At 46.9% G+C, this 12886-nt stretch overlaps 7 protein-coding genes across 7 annotated transcripts; 2 read left to right on the top strand and 5 right to left on the bottom strand.

Moving 5' to 3' along the window:
* Positions 1-207: 207 nt before the first annotated feature.
* Positions 208-802, bottom strand: N7516_005805 (DUF1761 domain-containing protein; the record flags this gene model as incomplete). Its single annotated transcript, XM_057218525.1, has 3 exons — positions 208-342; positions 420-724; positions 787-802. The coding sequence occupies 3 exons, from the start codon at positions 800-802 to the stop codon at positions 208-210; spliced, it is 456 nt and encodes a 151-aa protein (XP_057072616.1).
* A 942-nt stretch (positions 803-1744) lies between these two features.
* N7516_005804 (uncharacterized protein) lies at positions 1745-2479 on the bottom strand (the record flags this gene model as incomplete). Its single annotated transcript, XM_057218524.1, has 3 exons — positions 1745-1769; positions 1835-2343; positions 2420-2479. The coding sequence occupies 3 exons, from the start codon at positions 2477-2479 to the stop codon at positions 1745-1747; spliced, it is 594 nt and encodes a 197-aa protein (XP_057072615.1).
* Positions 2480-2968: 489 nt separating this feature from the next.
* On the bottom strand, positions 2969-4330 carry N7516_005803 (uncharacterized protein; the record flags this gene model as incomplete). The annotated part of the gene is made up of 1 exon (XM_057218523.1): positions 2969-4330. The coding sequence occupies one exon, from the start codon at positions 4328-4330 to the stop codon at positions 2969-2971; it is 1362 nt and encodes a 453-aa protein (XP_057072614.1).
* A 1127-nt stretch (positions 4331-5457) lies between these two features.
* Positions 5458-5977, top strand: N7516_005802 (uncharacterized protein; the record flags this gene model as incomplete). Its single annotated transcript, XM_057218522.1, has 3 exons — positions 5458-5616; positions 5691-5848; positions 5911-5977. The coding sequence occupies 3 exons, from the start codon at positions 5458-5460 to the stop codon at positions 5975-5977; spliced, it is 384 nt and encodes a 127-aa protein (XP_057072613.1).
* A 653-nt stretch (positions 5978-6630) lies between these two features.
* N7516_005801 (Zn(II)2Cys6 transcription factor domain-containing protein) lies at positions 6631-8530 on the bottom strand (the record flags this gene model as incomplete). Its single annotated transcript, XM_057218521.1, has 2 exons — positions 6631-8385; positions 8441-8530. The coding sequence occupies 2 exons, from the start codon at positions 8528-8530 to the stop codon at positions 6631-6633; spliced, it is 1845 nt and encodes a 614-aa protein (XP_057072612.1).
* Positions 8531-8973: 443 nt separating this feature from the next.
* Positions 8974-9911, bottom strand: N7516_005800 (carbon-nitrogen hydrolase family protein; the record flags this gene model as incomplete). Its single annotated transcript, XM_057218520.1, has 2 exons — positions 8974-9791; positions 9845-9911. 2 exons carry the CDS (start codon positions 9909-9911, stop codon positions 8974-8976), a joined length of 885 nt encoding a protein of 294 aa, XP_057072611.1.
* A 568-nt stretch (positions 9912-10479) lies between these two features.
* On the top strand, positions 10480-11679 carry N7516_005799 (uncharacterized protein; the record flags this gene model as incomplete). The annotated part of the gene is made up of 2 exons (XM_057218519.1): positions 10480-10813; positions 10871-11679. 2 exons carry the CDS (start codon positions 10480-10482, stop codon positions 11677-11679), a joined length of 1143 nt encoding a protein of 380 aa, XP_057072610.1.
* Between the last annotated feature and the right edge of the window lie 1207 nt (positions 11680-12886).

Below are 12886 nucleotides of genomic sequence, written 5' to 3'. Positions count from 1 at the left end.
AGTTACAACCACCAACTCTAGGCTCACACCCAACTAGCAACTACACGCCGCAAGCAAGGAGGAAAGAAAATTGGAAAACATCGATGTCATAGTCGTGTACATTTATATCCATTAACTAGTTTAAGCGCAAGCTTGAGAAGTACATCTGATCACAACCGGTCAGAAGTTCTTGCCTGAGAACTTTGATCTCACAATCTCTTTACTCCTTTAGTCGAATGGGTTAGTGCGTGTTCCCCACCAGGTGAGGAACAAGCTGAGTCCAACAGTCTCGAAAACTCTCGAGACCGCACCAACAGCGATAGTGTCGAGGGGCCGTTTCTCAGAGAAGACCTGGCTCACAACCTGTATATATTTGTCAGGGGAGGTGCTTAGGGAGGGGGTTGTAAGGTAGGATTGATTAGGATTGATTGGGAACGTACGCCTGGAGCTGAGCTTGCGAAGAAAATAAGTGTACCTAGGTACGCAGCACCCTTGTAGCTCAGTGTGCCGGTGGCATTGATCAGGGCAGCAACACCGTAGGTCTGCACGGCACTTCCAGCGAGGGAGCTTCCCCAGGCTGCGGCTGCGCCGGCAGCTTCCTTCGATTTGATGAATTCCTCCTTGGAGTTGGCAGCTTGAGCGCGGTGGTAGGTGTCACCGAAGACGGGAGCTAGGATTCCCAGGGAGGCAGTGTGGGTGAAGATTGTACCCAGCGCAATGGCGGAGGGCTTCACAGGGGGGAGGTCTATATGGTAGATGTTGTTAGATTCCAAGTATAGGATGATGAGAATAAGGATATCAACTCACAATGCAGGGTAGTCATTTTGAAGTTATTATGAGGAGTTGTAGAGAGAAAGTAAAGCAGAAGAGCCCAAAGTACTTTAAGTACAAGACGTCGCTGCAGGGTTTGGCGAGGTGACGTCGTCATGATTCAGCGTGTAGGATGCGGAGGGCCATGACGTCAACTCGCATATGAGTTCGATTAAATTGTATATTCTACATATAACTAGTACATAGTACATTCAAGAGAGTCAAGATGTTAAGAAATGTTGGAGATATTTCATGAGTAAGTTCATCAGTAAGTTCATATAACCTACGTTGTGGCTAAATTGATTTGTAGAACCCCTTGGAGGTCCTTGAGAAGTATGCAGGTGCACCATGAAATATCGCACATCATTTAAATTTCAAGACCTTTTTTTCTTTAAAAACTAGCCTAGGTCGTCTAGAAAGGTCCATCAATACCGGGCTCCTGTATGATTTGTTCCCCTCTAAGGTACCATCGGCACTATCCATACCAGATCCGGACATGCATGTAGATCAAGGGCGATTGACAAGTTGGCAAGCTCGCAATACATGACACATAGTACAATATAACTATAATACAATATATATTACAAAAGATCACATCAGATCATAGGGCCGTCTTAAGGCTGTTTCACACAATTTCAATTTTCTCATTTCCCTTTTGGTTCCACATCTAACCCCAAAACTTGATTGCGTTTTCCGGGGATCTTTCAAGCGGGGACAGCAAGCCAGGTCCAATCAAGACCCCGACTACGATGTACTCACTTCTACCACCTAATGGTGCTGCGCAGCTGCTTTAGGTGTATGAATGGTATTCCACCAGTGCCCATTGTCAATAAAAGAAAAAGTGGACACCTCGGGTATTTGTGTATAGCCGCTACATGCTGAACTTGCAATTGCCGCTCGAAAGGAATGAAAACTAAAATGAAAATGTATTTCCTTGCAGAATGTGCTGGTCTAATCAAACAAAGGTGCGGCAGGGATATCTGTGTCCAATGGTTAGCCTGGATCAATAGAATGGGCAATAGAATGGAGAATTGAAGATACATACTTCTCGGGGTAGCCGTTCTCTGTACCAAGCTCGTACTTGGACTGTGAAGGCTTCGAGACAGGGTTGATGTTGGCAGGGTTGGGGGGCAAGCCATTGGCACCCAAAACACCCTGAACGCTCTTCTTATCTTGCTCAAAGAGAGCCGCGAGGCCGCGTTCTTCACCCTGCTCCTTGACAGCAATCAACTGCTGCTCGCCAGCCTGTCCGATTTTGAGAACTTCGTCCTTGGGGGCAGCCTGGCTTCCGACTGTGAGCAGACTAACGGCGTCGGCCTGGCGCACGGTGCTCAGCTGGGGGTAGCTCCTCCGGGCGTCCCGCTTCCAGTATGGGTTGTCGGCGATGTCACCCGCGGGGAGGGTGACTGGGTCATCGTAGGCAAGAGGGGGCACAGAGCCCGGGGTGGGGAGACGGTATTGAGAGTTCAGAGGGATACCCGTGGAACGTTCAGGGTCAATAGCGAGAAGGCGACGAAGGCGCTCCCAGATGCCGGTGGACTGGACTGAGTATTTCTAGAGCGCGAAGAGGGTTAGCACCCATCGCACGGTGCTGGAGTTTGATCTCCTCATTTCTGTCAGTATGGCCTACCTGGTTGATAGAGATGACATTGGATGCCGACTTGGCGGCATTCACGATACCGCGGGCCATGGTGAGAAGACTCTGACCTATGAGTTAATATCAGCCCATTGACACACACAGTGCAGGAAATTGTGAGGGGCAGAATTGGCTCTGTGTCCTCGAGTAATTTGACTTACTGCCTGAAATCCCTAGAATCCGTCAAGAGTCCGTAGCAAGCCTTTAGATTGAGCCGGTGCGTCGAGGGTAACCCCGGAGGTGCGATCACTGGCACGGATTATCTTGTTGCCGAGGCACCACACAAATTCTTGTATTAGTAATGGTCTTCAACCTTCAACCTTCAATGATTAACAAGAGCAAAGTCTCAATAACTATGATGTTTCTATGCATTCTAGTGTTCACCCTTTGCCGATTTTTGATAATTTCGAGTAAAACTACCTGTGAATTCTTCCTTACCTTGCGTCCAGAAGGAACGGTAAACACCAATACATCTTGTTGTGTTACACAGAAACTTGCAGTAAACATAGAAATAGTAATTTGTGATGGACTTCTATATACTTTTTATGTTAAGATGACAGACCCCCGGATCGAGGCATCCACAGCAGATTTCCTGATCCCTGGTGCAGGGCCAATGCACATGGCATTTTCCGCGAGTAGATGCACTAGCTTATCAAGATCGACAGTGACTCGAGAGGCTTGTGCAATAACCTGGGCGGTCTGATGATTCGAATCCGACTGCGGGATACTCAGTGCATCAGTTGTGGGGACATCAGCCATAGCGGTTGGATGGATTTGGCTATTGGAAGAAGGCAGCGATCGTATCGGCCCCGGAACCCCGAAAACTGAATAGTCTGCCGGCTCATGACCATGAAAATCGGCCGATAAAGTTATAAAATGGCGTTGCTCCATGCTGCCTAGTTGTGACCGGGTATTGCCCATTATATCCCTGGTCATTTCCCCTCTTGTTTCATCTCCTAGCAGGGCGAGCATATTTATGCTCTGCTCAATGTCTGGGACAAATGGTTGATGCATAGTGTCGTCTGTAGGTGTTGTGTCGTTCGAGGCGGTGTTGCGCAGATAGATTCCTCGCTCCTCCAGGTATTCCTCCACATCCACGGCCTCTAGCCACTCTCCTTGCAGGGGCCCGAAGTTTGTGTCTAGTCTTGTCCGTGTTTTGCCTCTTACGATTTGCTGCACCAACGGAGCTGTCGCTCTTGGGATGGTCTTAGTCTCACCTTCAACAACGCGGTACATGCGCGGTTGCTGGGAAGTGAAGCGGAACGGATACCGGAAATCAGTAACAGAAGGATGGAATATCGACAAACGTTGCAGTGAAATGACCATTAGCGCCTCTTTACCTAGCAACTGAAGAGGAAGAGCCAAAGCCGGGGGTTGGCTCCCATACACCGTGCTATCGGATAAGATAGGCACCACACGCTTGATGCAAGCTCGAATGACCCTTGCTGACACTGGAATCTGGTTGGAAGTTTTGGTCTGTAGAAATATGGTTCTGGTCCCGGAGTCCACGGTGATTGACGGGCCTGGAGTAAGCACCTCATTCAAAACAGGCTCCGAGCTCCACTCGTTGTGTAGTTCTTCGTCCACTGCAGTTGTAGGTGGCTGGCTCCGCGTTCCGGGTGCTTGTTGATGAGAGCTAGGACTGATATCCCCTAGAGCATGCGGACAGGATAACACCTTGTTCGTGTCAGATGCAATGGCAACCATTTTTGTTACAGCGTCGTTCAGGTGGAAAAGGATTTCCGGCGAACTACTGATCTGCGGGGTATCCAGAATACGCCGATGGAGTGTGGAAAACGTTGCCAGTGCGTTGTCTAGAGCACTGCTAAGCTCGTCAGCGCGGACCCTTTCGGATTCTTGTGCCTTTTTTTTCCGGGCACGGTACGAGCTCTGTGCAAGACGCATCCGTAGCCGCTTCTTCTAGAGCGAGTGCACCCTCATAATCCATGTTGTAACTGAAGAAACTTTGGGCTGGGAAAGGTAGATGAGAAGGGGGAGCTTGGAGATATCTAAGGGTTGATATATATATTTCATGTAGATAGAGGTAGGTGTATCTTTAATGGAAGTATGTTGATGATAATAAAGAATATATGAAGCATTGGATATCGCGTTGATTACTCTTATTAATCTTATTGATTTTATAAATCTCGTCTATAGTCAATTCTACCAATTGATTGACTTAATTCCTATAAAGACTCGGCCAACTTAGGTCTTAGACGGTAATTTAAATACTCAAAAATACTAGAAGAATCTGCATTACTTATGAATCTGCCAAGAATTGGCATTTTTGTATTGTTTGAGGCCCATTGGGCCCCTATAAAAGCCCAGTGGGCGTTTATCCTAGGCCTAAGGCCTATCGATTGGCCCAAGGACTGGCCCAAAGACCAGCCCATTTGCGGGTTGGTCCGGGTTGGGCTATAGGCTTTATGGGCCGGTGCGGAGATCTAATTCGAGCAGACAGGAGATGCTGAAGACAAGAATTTGCAGGTCTGATGTCCTTTTTCAATTCTACATTTAGCCCAACGTTACTCAAGGGTTGTCAATCTCATAGGGTCTTGTCAAGTGAATAATGAAGTTGTATCAAATTGTCGCTATAGATAGCCTCGCCAACAACAAATGAGGATTGGCGAGTCCGAAACCATCGCCCCACATGCCATATCGGGTGCGCGAGAGCGAAGCAGAGCGCATGGAACTATACTCCAACAAAGAGAGAGAGAGAGCGAAGAGCCAGAACTGAACAATACTAGACCCCAAATTCCGTAGTAGGCAATGATTGCGGCTTGAAGTAATTGCTTGAGTGCAAATATGGACGACAATTCTCCAATCTCGGAGTTACTATTCGCGGTGGTGCTCTGTGGCCAGAAAAGCGACTCCGCGTCTGGCTTCATTGAAGTTCATGCAGCTGTGGATCATGGTATATTTCAGCTTGGGGTTACTCCAATGACCCGATTTCAGTTCGAACTTAAGAGCGGAATAGGGGCAACCGGCTTCAGAGTAAATTTCCTCTCATCATCTCACGGAACATAGCCAGTATGTCTTCTAGCCGCGAAGCAGTCAACACAGAGGAGGCACCTCCTCCTCGGCCATTCTACAACCAAGCAGTTGTTGCAAATGGTTTTGTCTTCTGCTCTGGTCAGCTTCCGAAGGACTCTACCGGCAAGATTGTCTCGGGGACCGTGCAGGACCGTGCAGTATGTTATCGAACAACGAATCTGGCGACTCATTTTGTCTTCATCCAGAAAGACTTTACCTGACTCTACCTTAGAACCAATGCATCAAAAACTTGAAAGCAGTGCTAGAATCAGCCGGATCCAGCCTGGAGAAAATGGTTGAGGTTAATGTTTTCCTGGCCGATATGGGAGATTTCGAGAAGATGAACGAGACCTATTTGCAGTGGTTTGGCGAGATAAAGCCCGCTCGAACGTAAGTAAACATCTGCTTCCCTAGCATGTGACAGAGACTGAAATACGCGAATTATGGAATAGTTGCGTCGCCGTTAAGTCGATCCCTGAGTATACCGACGTCGAGATGAAGTGTGTTGCGCTCCTATGATTTGAAGATACTCTATGTACCGGAACGGGATTCGTTGTCTAAAATAGCTTCTTCTTATTAGTAAAGATATTACAGGTTTCTATATTGCAAATCCTGGGTAGTACCTACGTTTCCCTGTGTAAGTCTTAAGGTGACCATCCGGGTCGTATCAGACTTTCAATTTTTTACGAGAGCGGCAATATGGTCAGATCTCTTGTGTTAATGTGATCCTGAATGGAATTTTAGGGGATATTCGAACAATATTGGTGACTGCTGTTCTCTCGATGCTGATAATTGTGAAGGGTCGCTTCAGGCCATAATAAAGCCATCTCTTCCTTAACTCATACAATTAGATAACTTTTTTTCCTGATCTTAGTATGCTCGGGATGGTGTTTTTATTTCATGGTCTATTCTCAGGTGGCACATGGTCGTCGTACCCCGAGCGAGGTCTTTCTTCTTGCTTTGAATGACTGTTCAAGTGGTGCACCAACGAAGGACACTTGACAGAAATTTAAATTAGAAAGAAGATCCACAAGGATGTAAGAATGTCAGCTTCGGACGAAAACTTACGATGACATCTGATCTCACACTTTAAAATGAAGTAATCGCAGTTGGCCTGGTTATGTCTGCCAACTTTTGCGCGAAAAACTGTCCGCAAAATGATGATCAGGTACTTAACTCTTCATATTGATTGGGACCAATTCGGAATATAACCGTCCCGATATCCCTCTTCTCCCTATCGTTACGATCCTGTCGAAGTGCTGGCTATTATACGACGTATGCTTTCCGGTGCCACCGCCGTCGTCATCCGGCAGCGCGATAGCGTAAATGTCATTACCGGCGGCCTTCTCCTCGTTGATCAGCCGAATAGTCTCCAGGGCCTGAAAGACTGGGAAACTTCCCTCCTCCATAATGGATGATATACTCCATTCATGCAACCATTTCTCGACCCATCTCCCGATCGTGATATTTTGACACCGAAGAAGACAAGCAGTAAGGAGACTGGAAACTCCGATCGAGTAGACATTGCCCATGAAGCAATCCTGTTTGTTGAGACCAGACACAACGCAGACCAATAAAGTCATCCAGAAGTTGATTTCCTTCTTTTCAGGATTATTTGATTGACCGCGCGTACACCTCAATTCATGAAACAGCGCAGTGCATTGCATGATTCGGGAACAAATATAGTAGGCGTAGTTCATTGCGAAATAATGTGATCTGAACATAAGGGGACGGATGCCCCCTTCATCGTGGTCCACAAGGCCAGAAAATGATTCTATGGGGAGCTCTGACTGCGGAAGTCCAGCATGCCATTCATCGAGCCTCATTGATTCGATTTGTAGATATGCAACACATTCTTCAACGGTAACACCTGAGGTCTGCGTTCCACAAGGCCCCAGCTGTAGAAGAGCGATGTTATTGAGACGATATGATTCGCACAAGATCGACGTGACTATAACTCGCCTTGCATTGGTTGAGCGAAGCATGTTCGAGATAACTGGAGATAGACAAAGCGGGCCTTGACTAAGTTGAAATGAGAATGAGCTGAAATTCATTCTGAGCCACCAAGTGTGGTACTTTGATAAAACACATGCCGCAATTATTTCACGACCTATTGGTTCTGATGATATTGTTGTGAGATGCGTATTTATGAACGTGTCAACGCCTTGGGCGTGGCAAGCAAAACTCGCAAAGTTTCCCATCGTGGACTCAAAGTAACATAATAGAACCATCGCAGCCAAAATGTGTGGTATACTACTGGGTGTACCTTTGCCGATGGTTTTTGCGATTTGCTTGATTGCTGAACCGTAGTAGTGTTGACTTGATAAAAGGTAGTCACGCTTAGGACGATATATGATTTGTGAAGATGACGTTTCAGTCCCTCCTTTAGTTCCTTCTGGCAACGATCGACTCATATTGCAAGCCGAGAGAGCCAAGAGAGCATGCATTAGCGGCGCATGTTCCTTGGCCATGGCAGTGATTTGTGCCTGGAATGACGGGAGTGATTGCACACAAGACTTCTCCCAGTGCGTGAGATAAAACAACTCATTTTCTGATCGACCGAGAGACCTTATTATGGTTGAACTTGGCAATGGGGACGGAAAAGTCGTAGTCAGAGATTGGGGTGTCGGTGGACTGCATGAGAGCCGTTCATCGTGGATTGGGTGAGGCGCAGGCGTGGGAGCATTGTCTGAATGGTTGGGTTCAATTAAGAAATCATCAGACCCATAGTGATACAACTCATCATGGGTGGTTGTGCCTTGGGCAGATAGCTCTTTGCTGTGTGTCGTTTTTTGTTTAATGAGGCGAACGCCTTGTGGTCTGGCGCCAAGCATAACGCCATCGCGGAAGTCGAATTTGGGAGTGACCACTTCACATTTATCTCCGCGGCGCATACATGCGCTGCATGACGGCTGCTTCTCGTCGCACTGTGGGATATTAGCCCCCGGGGTTTTATATCTAATCAAACCCGGTAAAACGTACCTTCACTCGGCGTTGTCGGCATTCTTTGCAGCCAGACCGGGAACGGACGATGCTCGTTTTCTTGGGGCGTCGCGGAGCAGGCTTGTACATAGCTTGCTTTATTAAATGCACGGAGGAGCATCCGAGGATGATGAGTCCTGTGTACTCTGTGATCCTCTGGGGATGGTGCGACTTTTACGAGAGTCGACACTGTCACAATCGGCTTTCGGCGGGTCTTCCAAAAAGTTTTGTCACGGGACCCCCCGCCCAGGCTTCTTACCCCGACTTTATGCCTTCCAATCCTGGTGTCGAGATATACATAGTGGTGTAGTGGAATACACCCGAAATTCTTCAGTTTTATTTGTATCGTGATTTCTATCTTTGTACTAGGGGACTTCCAACCTCCCTTGCCCTACTCATACTCCCCAAGCAAGGACACCCTAACGTGTCCTTGCAGCATCGGCTCTTTTCATCTTTTCTTCAACTGAATTCTGCTGACACAGGGTACACAAATGATTAGATCAATTCAAGCTTGATCCTGATTTACAAGCAGTTCAAACGAGCTTCCCGATATCTGGATACACGTCATATCTCTTCTGGTAGCTAATAGGAATCGCCTGGCGAGACTCCCTGATAACACCCGGTTCCAATGTCGCATATATGATGTCTTCGCTCTCCTTGGCCCCGGCAACAATTCGACCCATCGGATCGCTGACCATGCTATACCCCCAGGCAGGGTATGAAGGGGGTGGTGCCCTAGATTGCGAGCACAGAATACTGTAGACCTGATTATCGACTGCCCGAGACCGACCAAGAAGCTCCCAATGAAGTGGTCCAGTGGTTGTGTTAAATGCGGAGGGGAAAACTAGCGCGAAAGCACCCTTCCGGGTTGCAATCGTACTTAGTTCTGCGAATCGCATGTCATAGCATATTCCGATGCCGATTTTGCCATATCCATCCAAATCCACAATGGTAATCTCGTTTCCTGGGGATAAGGTATCTGATTCATGAAATGACATGCCACCGGGAATATCGATGTCAAATAGATGCATCTTGCGATAAGATGCAAGCAATTTCCCTTGAGGAGAGTATACCGTGCAGGTATTATAGATTTTGCTGGTCTGGTCACACTCTGGAATACTTCCTCCTATGAGAAAAACGCCAGCATCCAGGGCCACCTGCGCCAATGCGGCAAAGGTAGGTGCCTCTGTGGGGTCGGGGCATGATGACAAGGGCTCAGCATACTCGCGAAACTTTGTCGTGGAATATGGCGAGTTGAAACATTCCGGAAGAACAACAAGAGAGACGCCTGCGGCTGCCGCTTGCAAGACCTTCTCTCTCACCTGAGCAATATTATCAGCTTTGTTGGGACCTGGACCAGTAGGTTAGTTTTATGGCAACAGCAAACGAAGAAGTTGCTCTTACCACTTGCTATTTGGATACAAGCTACTTTGAGTGGCCTTTGGAGAATTTCATCACCAAGTAGTGGCATGTTGACGTTCTGATGTATGTAATATCAAGAAAATTAGATGTCGGTCATTTAACCAAGAACTTCAGCTGCTCTCTAAAGTTGAAGTATTTGAGGGTTTCATCCTCGAAAGTCCAGTGCCTTTCTTCGTCGGGGTAAGGCGTATGGAGTAATTAATTCCCCAACGAAAAGTGGAGGGATACCTAGGTATGACTCCAAAATCCTTTGGAGCGGCAAACAGATCAGCGCTGTCTGTCACCTGCAATCTGGTTCTGGCGACTCTTTTGGACTCGGCTTAGTCCAATCCAAGCCCGTAGGACGATTTCTCTGAACCCGCACAAATCTCCACCTTCCCGATGCGGTGCGCGGGAACGAGCTTTTGAACAGCCTACCGGTTACTCCCACACACACCTCGCTCCCGGGAGATAAATCAGGGTGCATACCTCGTCCACCATGTACCCCAATAGAGTGGCGTCCCTGGTGTGAACAATTCCATTCATGCTTCAGTTGTCATATTCTATAAGACTCGGCACTGCATATGGAATCCCGACAACTGTCCCCTTCATTGTGTGCCACTGTATAAGAATACACCATGGCGGACCAGAAGACCTGCCCTCCGCTCACGTCGGATTCAATCAGGGCTGCATATCCTCTGATCAGTCCATACATCCATCAAACTCCGGTACTAAGATCAAAAACTCTCGATCGCATTGCTTCTACGGCCCAGGAGGAATCTGCACTCAAGGGTACGGCCTTTGAAGGACAGAAGCCTGCGACCCCCGTTTTTCGACTTTATTTCAAATGTGAAAACTTCCAGAGAATTGGGGCTTTCAAAGCGAGGGGCGCCTTTCATGCCCTATTGAGACTCTGTTCTGTATTGGGGATTGATCAGGTACGCAAGCGCGGCGTGACAACGCATAGTTCTGGTAAGGGAGCATCCCCTAACTTGGATGGTCGATCGGGACAATTCTGACAATGAAAAGGCAATCATGCTCAGGCGCTTGCGTTGGCGGCATTCACCTTGAACATTCCTGCCCATATCGTGATGCCGTCGATCTCCACCAAATCCAAAATAGCTGGAACGCGTGCTTACAACGCTCGTGTTCTTTTCAGTGGATCAACTGAGCCAGAACGCGTGGCTATGGTTGAAGGAATCATCAAGGAGACGGGTGCTATTCTCGTTCCTCCTTACGACCACCCTGATATCATTCTGGGTCAAGGCACCGCGGCGCTCGAGCTTGAAAATCAAGTGGAGGATCTACTGAAAGCTTCCGGTGATGAAATCAATCCCAGAGGTGGTTCGACGCTGAATGCTGTTATCACACCCCTAGGTGGAGGAGGCTTGCTCGCAGGAACCGCTACTTATTTCTCGAGCAAACCTTCCACTTACGTTTTCGGAGCTGAGCCATCATTCGAGGGCGGCGATGATGGCCGACGGGGTCTCGCTTGTGGATCTCGGATTAGTACAGTCAGTACCCTGACAATTGCGGATGGGCTTCGAACACCCCTTGGAGAGGTTACCTGGACCGTTATCTCTGATCAGAAGAAAGTTAGGGGTGTCTTCGCTGTAACCGAAGAACAGATCAAAGAGGCGATGACGCTTATTCTAGAAAGGTTGAAGGTCTTCATCGAGCCAAGTGCTGCTGTGCCACTTGCAGTCATCCTGTTTGATGAGGAGTTTCGACAAATTGCAGAAAAAGAAGGCGGAGAGAAGGGGTGGGATGTTGGTGTGATTCTGTCAGGAGGTAATACTACGGTAGAAGCAATCTGTCGTCTTTATGGAGAGAAGTAGGGCCGAATAAGAAATCGATATTGTCACAAGTACTTTGATACATATGTTTCTTTCTTATATCGCTCTACAATCCTCCAATATCCTCGGTTCTGCTGTAGAACTTCAAATAATGTTAGGCTCAAAAGGTATTTCTAAAGGGGATTGCTACTGCGACTCCCCCTCCCCCCCATGTCTAATTCGACCCCCCTTTATCTAATTTGATACCCCCTGCCTGACCTTCCAGGCATCTATTCCTACTTTTTACCGATTAGCTCACCACCCTTTCTCACTGCGTACGAATTAGATCACCGCCTAGTATTAATACCATTGCGTGTACGAAGTATTGAAGCTATTCACACTTTGTAGGGCTATACCCGATTAGGAGTACTAATGCTACCCCCTGAAATACCATCCCCTGCATACTGCCATCTCCTATATCACTACTCTCGTAAGGTAAGCTAGCGTAATGACTCGAATAACACGTGTTTAGGAAATTAGCCTCTATTTCCCGATTAGGATAAAATGAATAAAAAAAGGTAAGTTCTAGCCGTGCCAGGCGCCCAACAACCTTCAGGTTGTTGGGCGACCCCACCAGATACCCATTTTTCACCAGATACCCAAATTCCAATTTTATGTATCTTTTGTATGGCTTACCTATAAAAAAGGTACTTAGACACCCGGTAAACATAACATATATTTTCTCAGCACTGGAACTAGCGAGGGAAGATATAAGAAGATATATATAGTGTAAAGGAAGTCTACATTATTTAACCAAACTTTGATAAGGAATATTAAGTATGCTAAAATTAAGAAAGTACCTAGTTATTTCTACTATATAGCCTTCATATAGTGTCATTTTAAAATTATTCTTCTTCTTTTATATTAGATACTAAGAATTTCTACTACCATTAAACTAATTAAGCTAGACTCTTAATATATATTCGTATACTTTCTATTACTTTAGCTAGTTCGAGTGCTGAGAAAATGCATGTTATGTTTACCGGGTGTCTAAGTACCTTTTGTATAGGTAAGTCATACAAAAGATACATAAACTGTAAATTGGGTATCTGGTGAAAAATGGGTATCTGCTGGGGCGCACCAACACCACACCAACACCAGGGGACCTGGTGTTGGGCGCTTGGCACGGCTACGAATTAAAATGATATATTCCTAGAATCCTAGTACTAGTATAAAGGTAATTTTTCGGTATACTATAAGGATGTTAGTA

The sequence above is a fragment of the Penicillium verrucosum genome (assembly GCF_028828655.1).
Source record: "Penicillium verrucosum strain IBT 35672 chromosome Unknown utg000002l_segment0_segment0, whole genome shotgun sequence".
Classification (NCBI taxonomy): Eukaryota; Fungi; Ascomycota; class Eurotiomycetes; order Eurotiales; family Aspergillaceae; genus Penicillium; species Penicillium verrucosum.
This window is presented reverse-complemented; position numbering and strand designations above follow the sequence as displayed.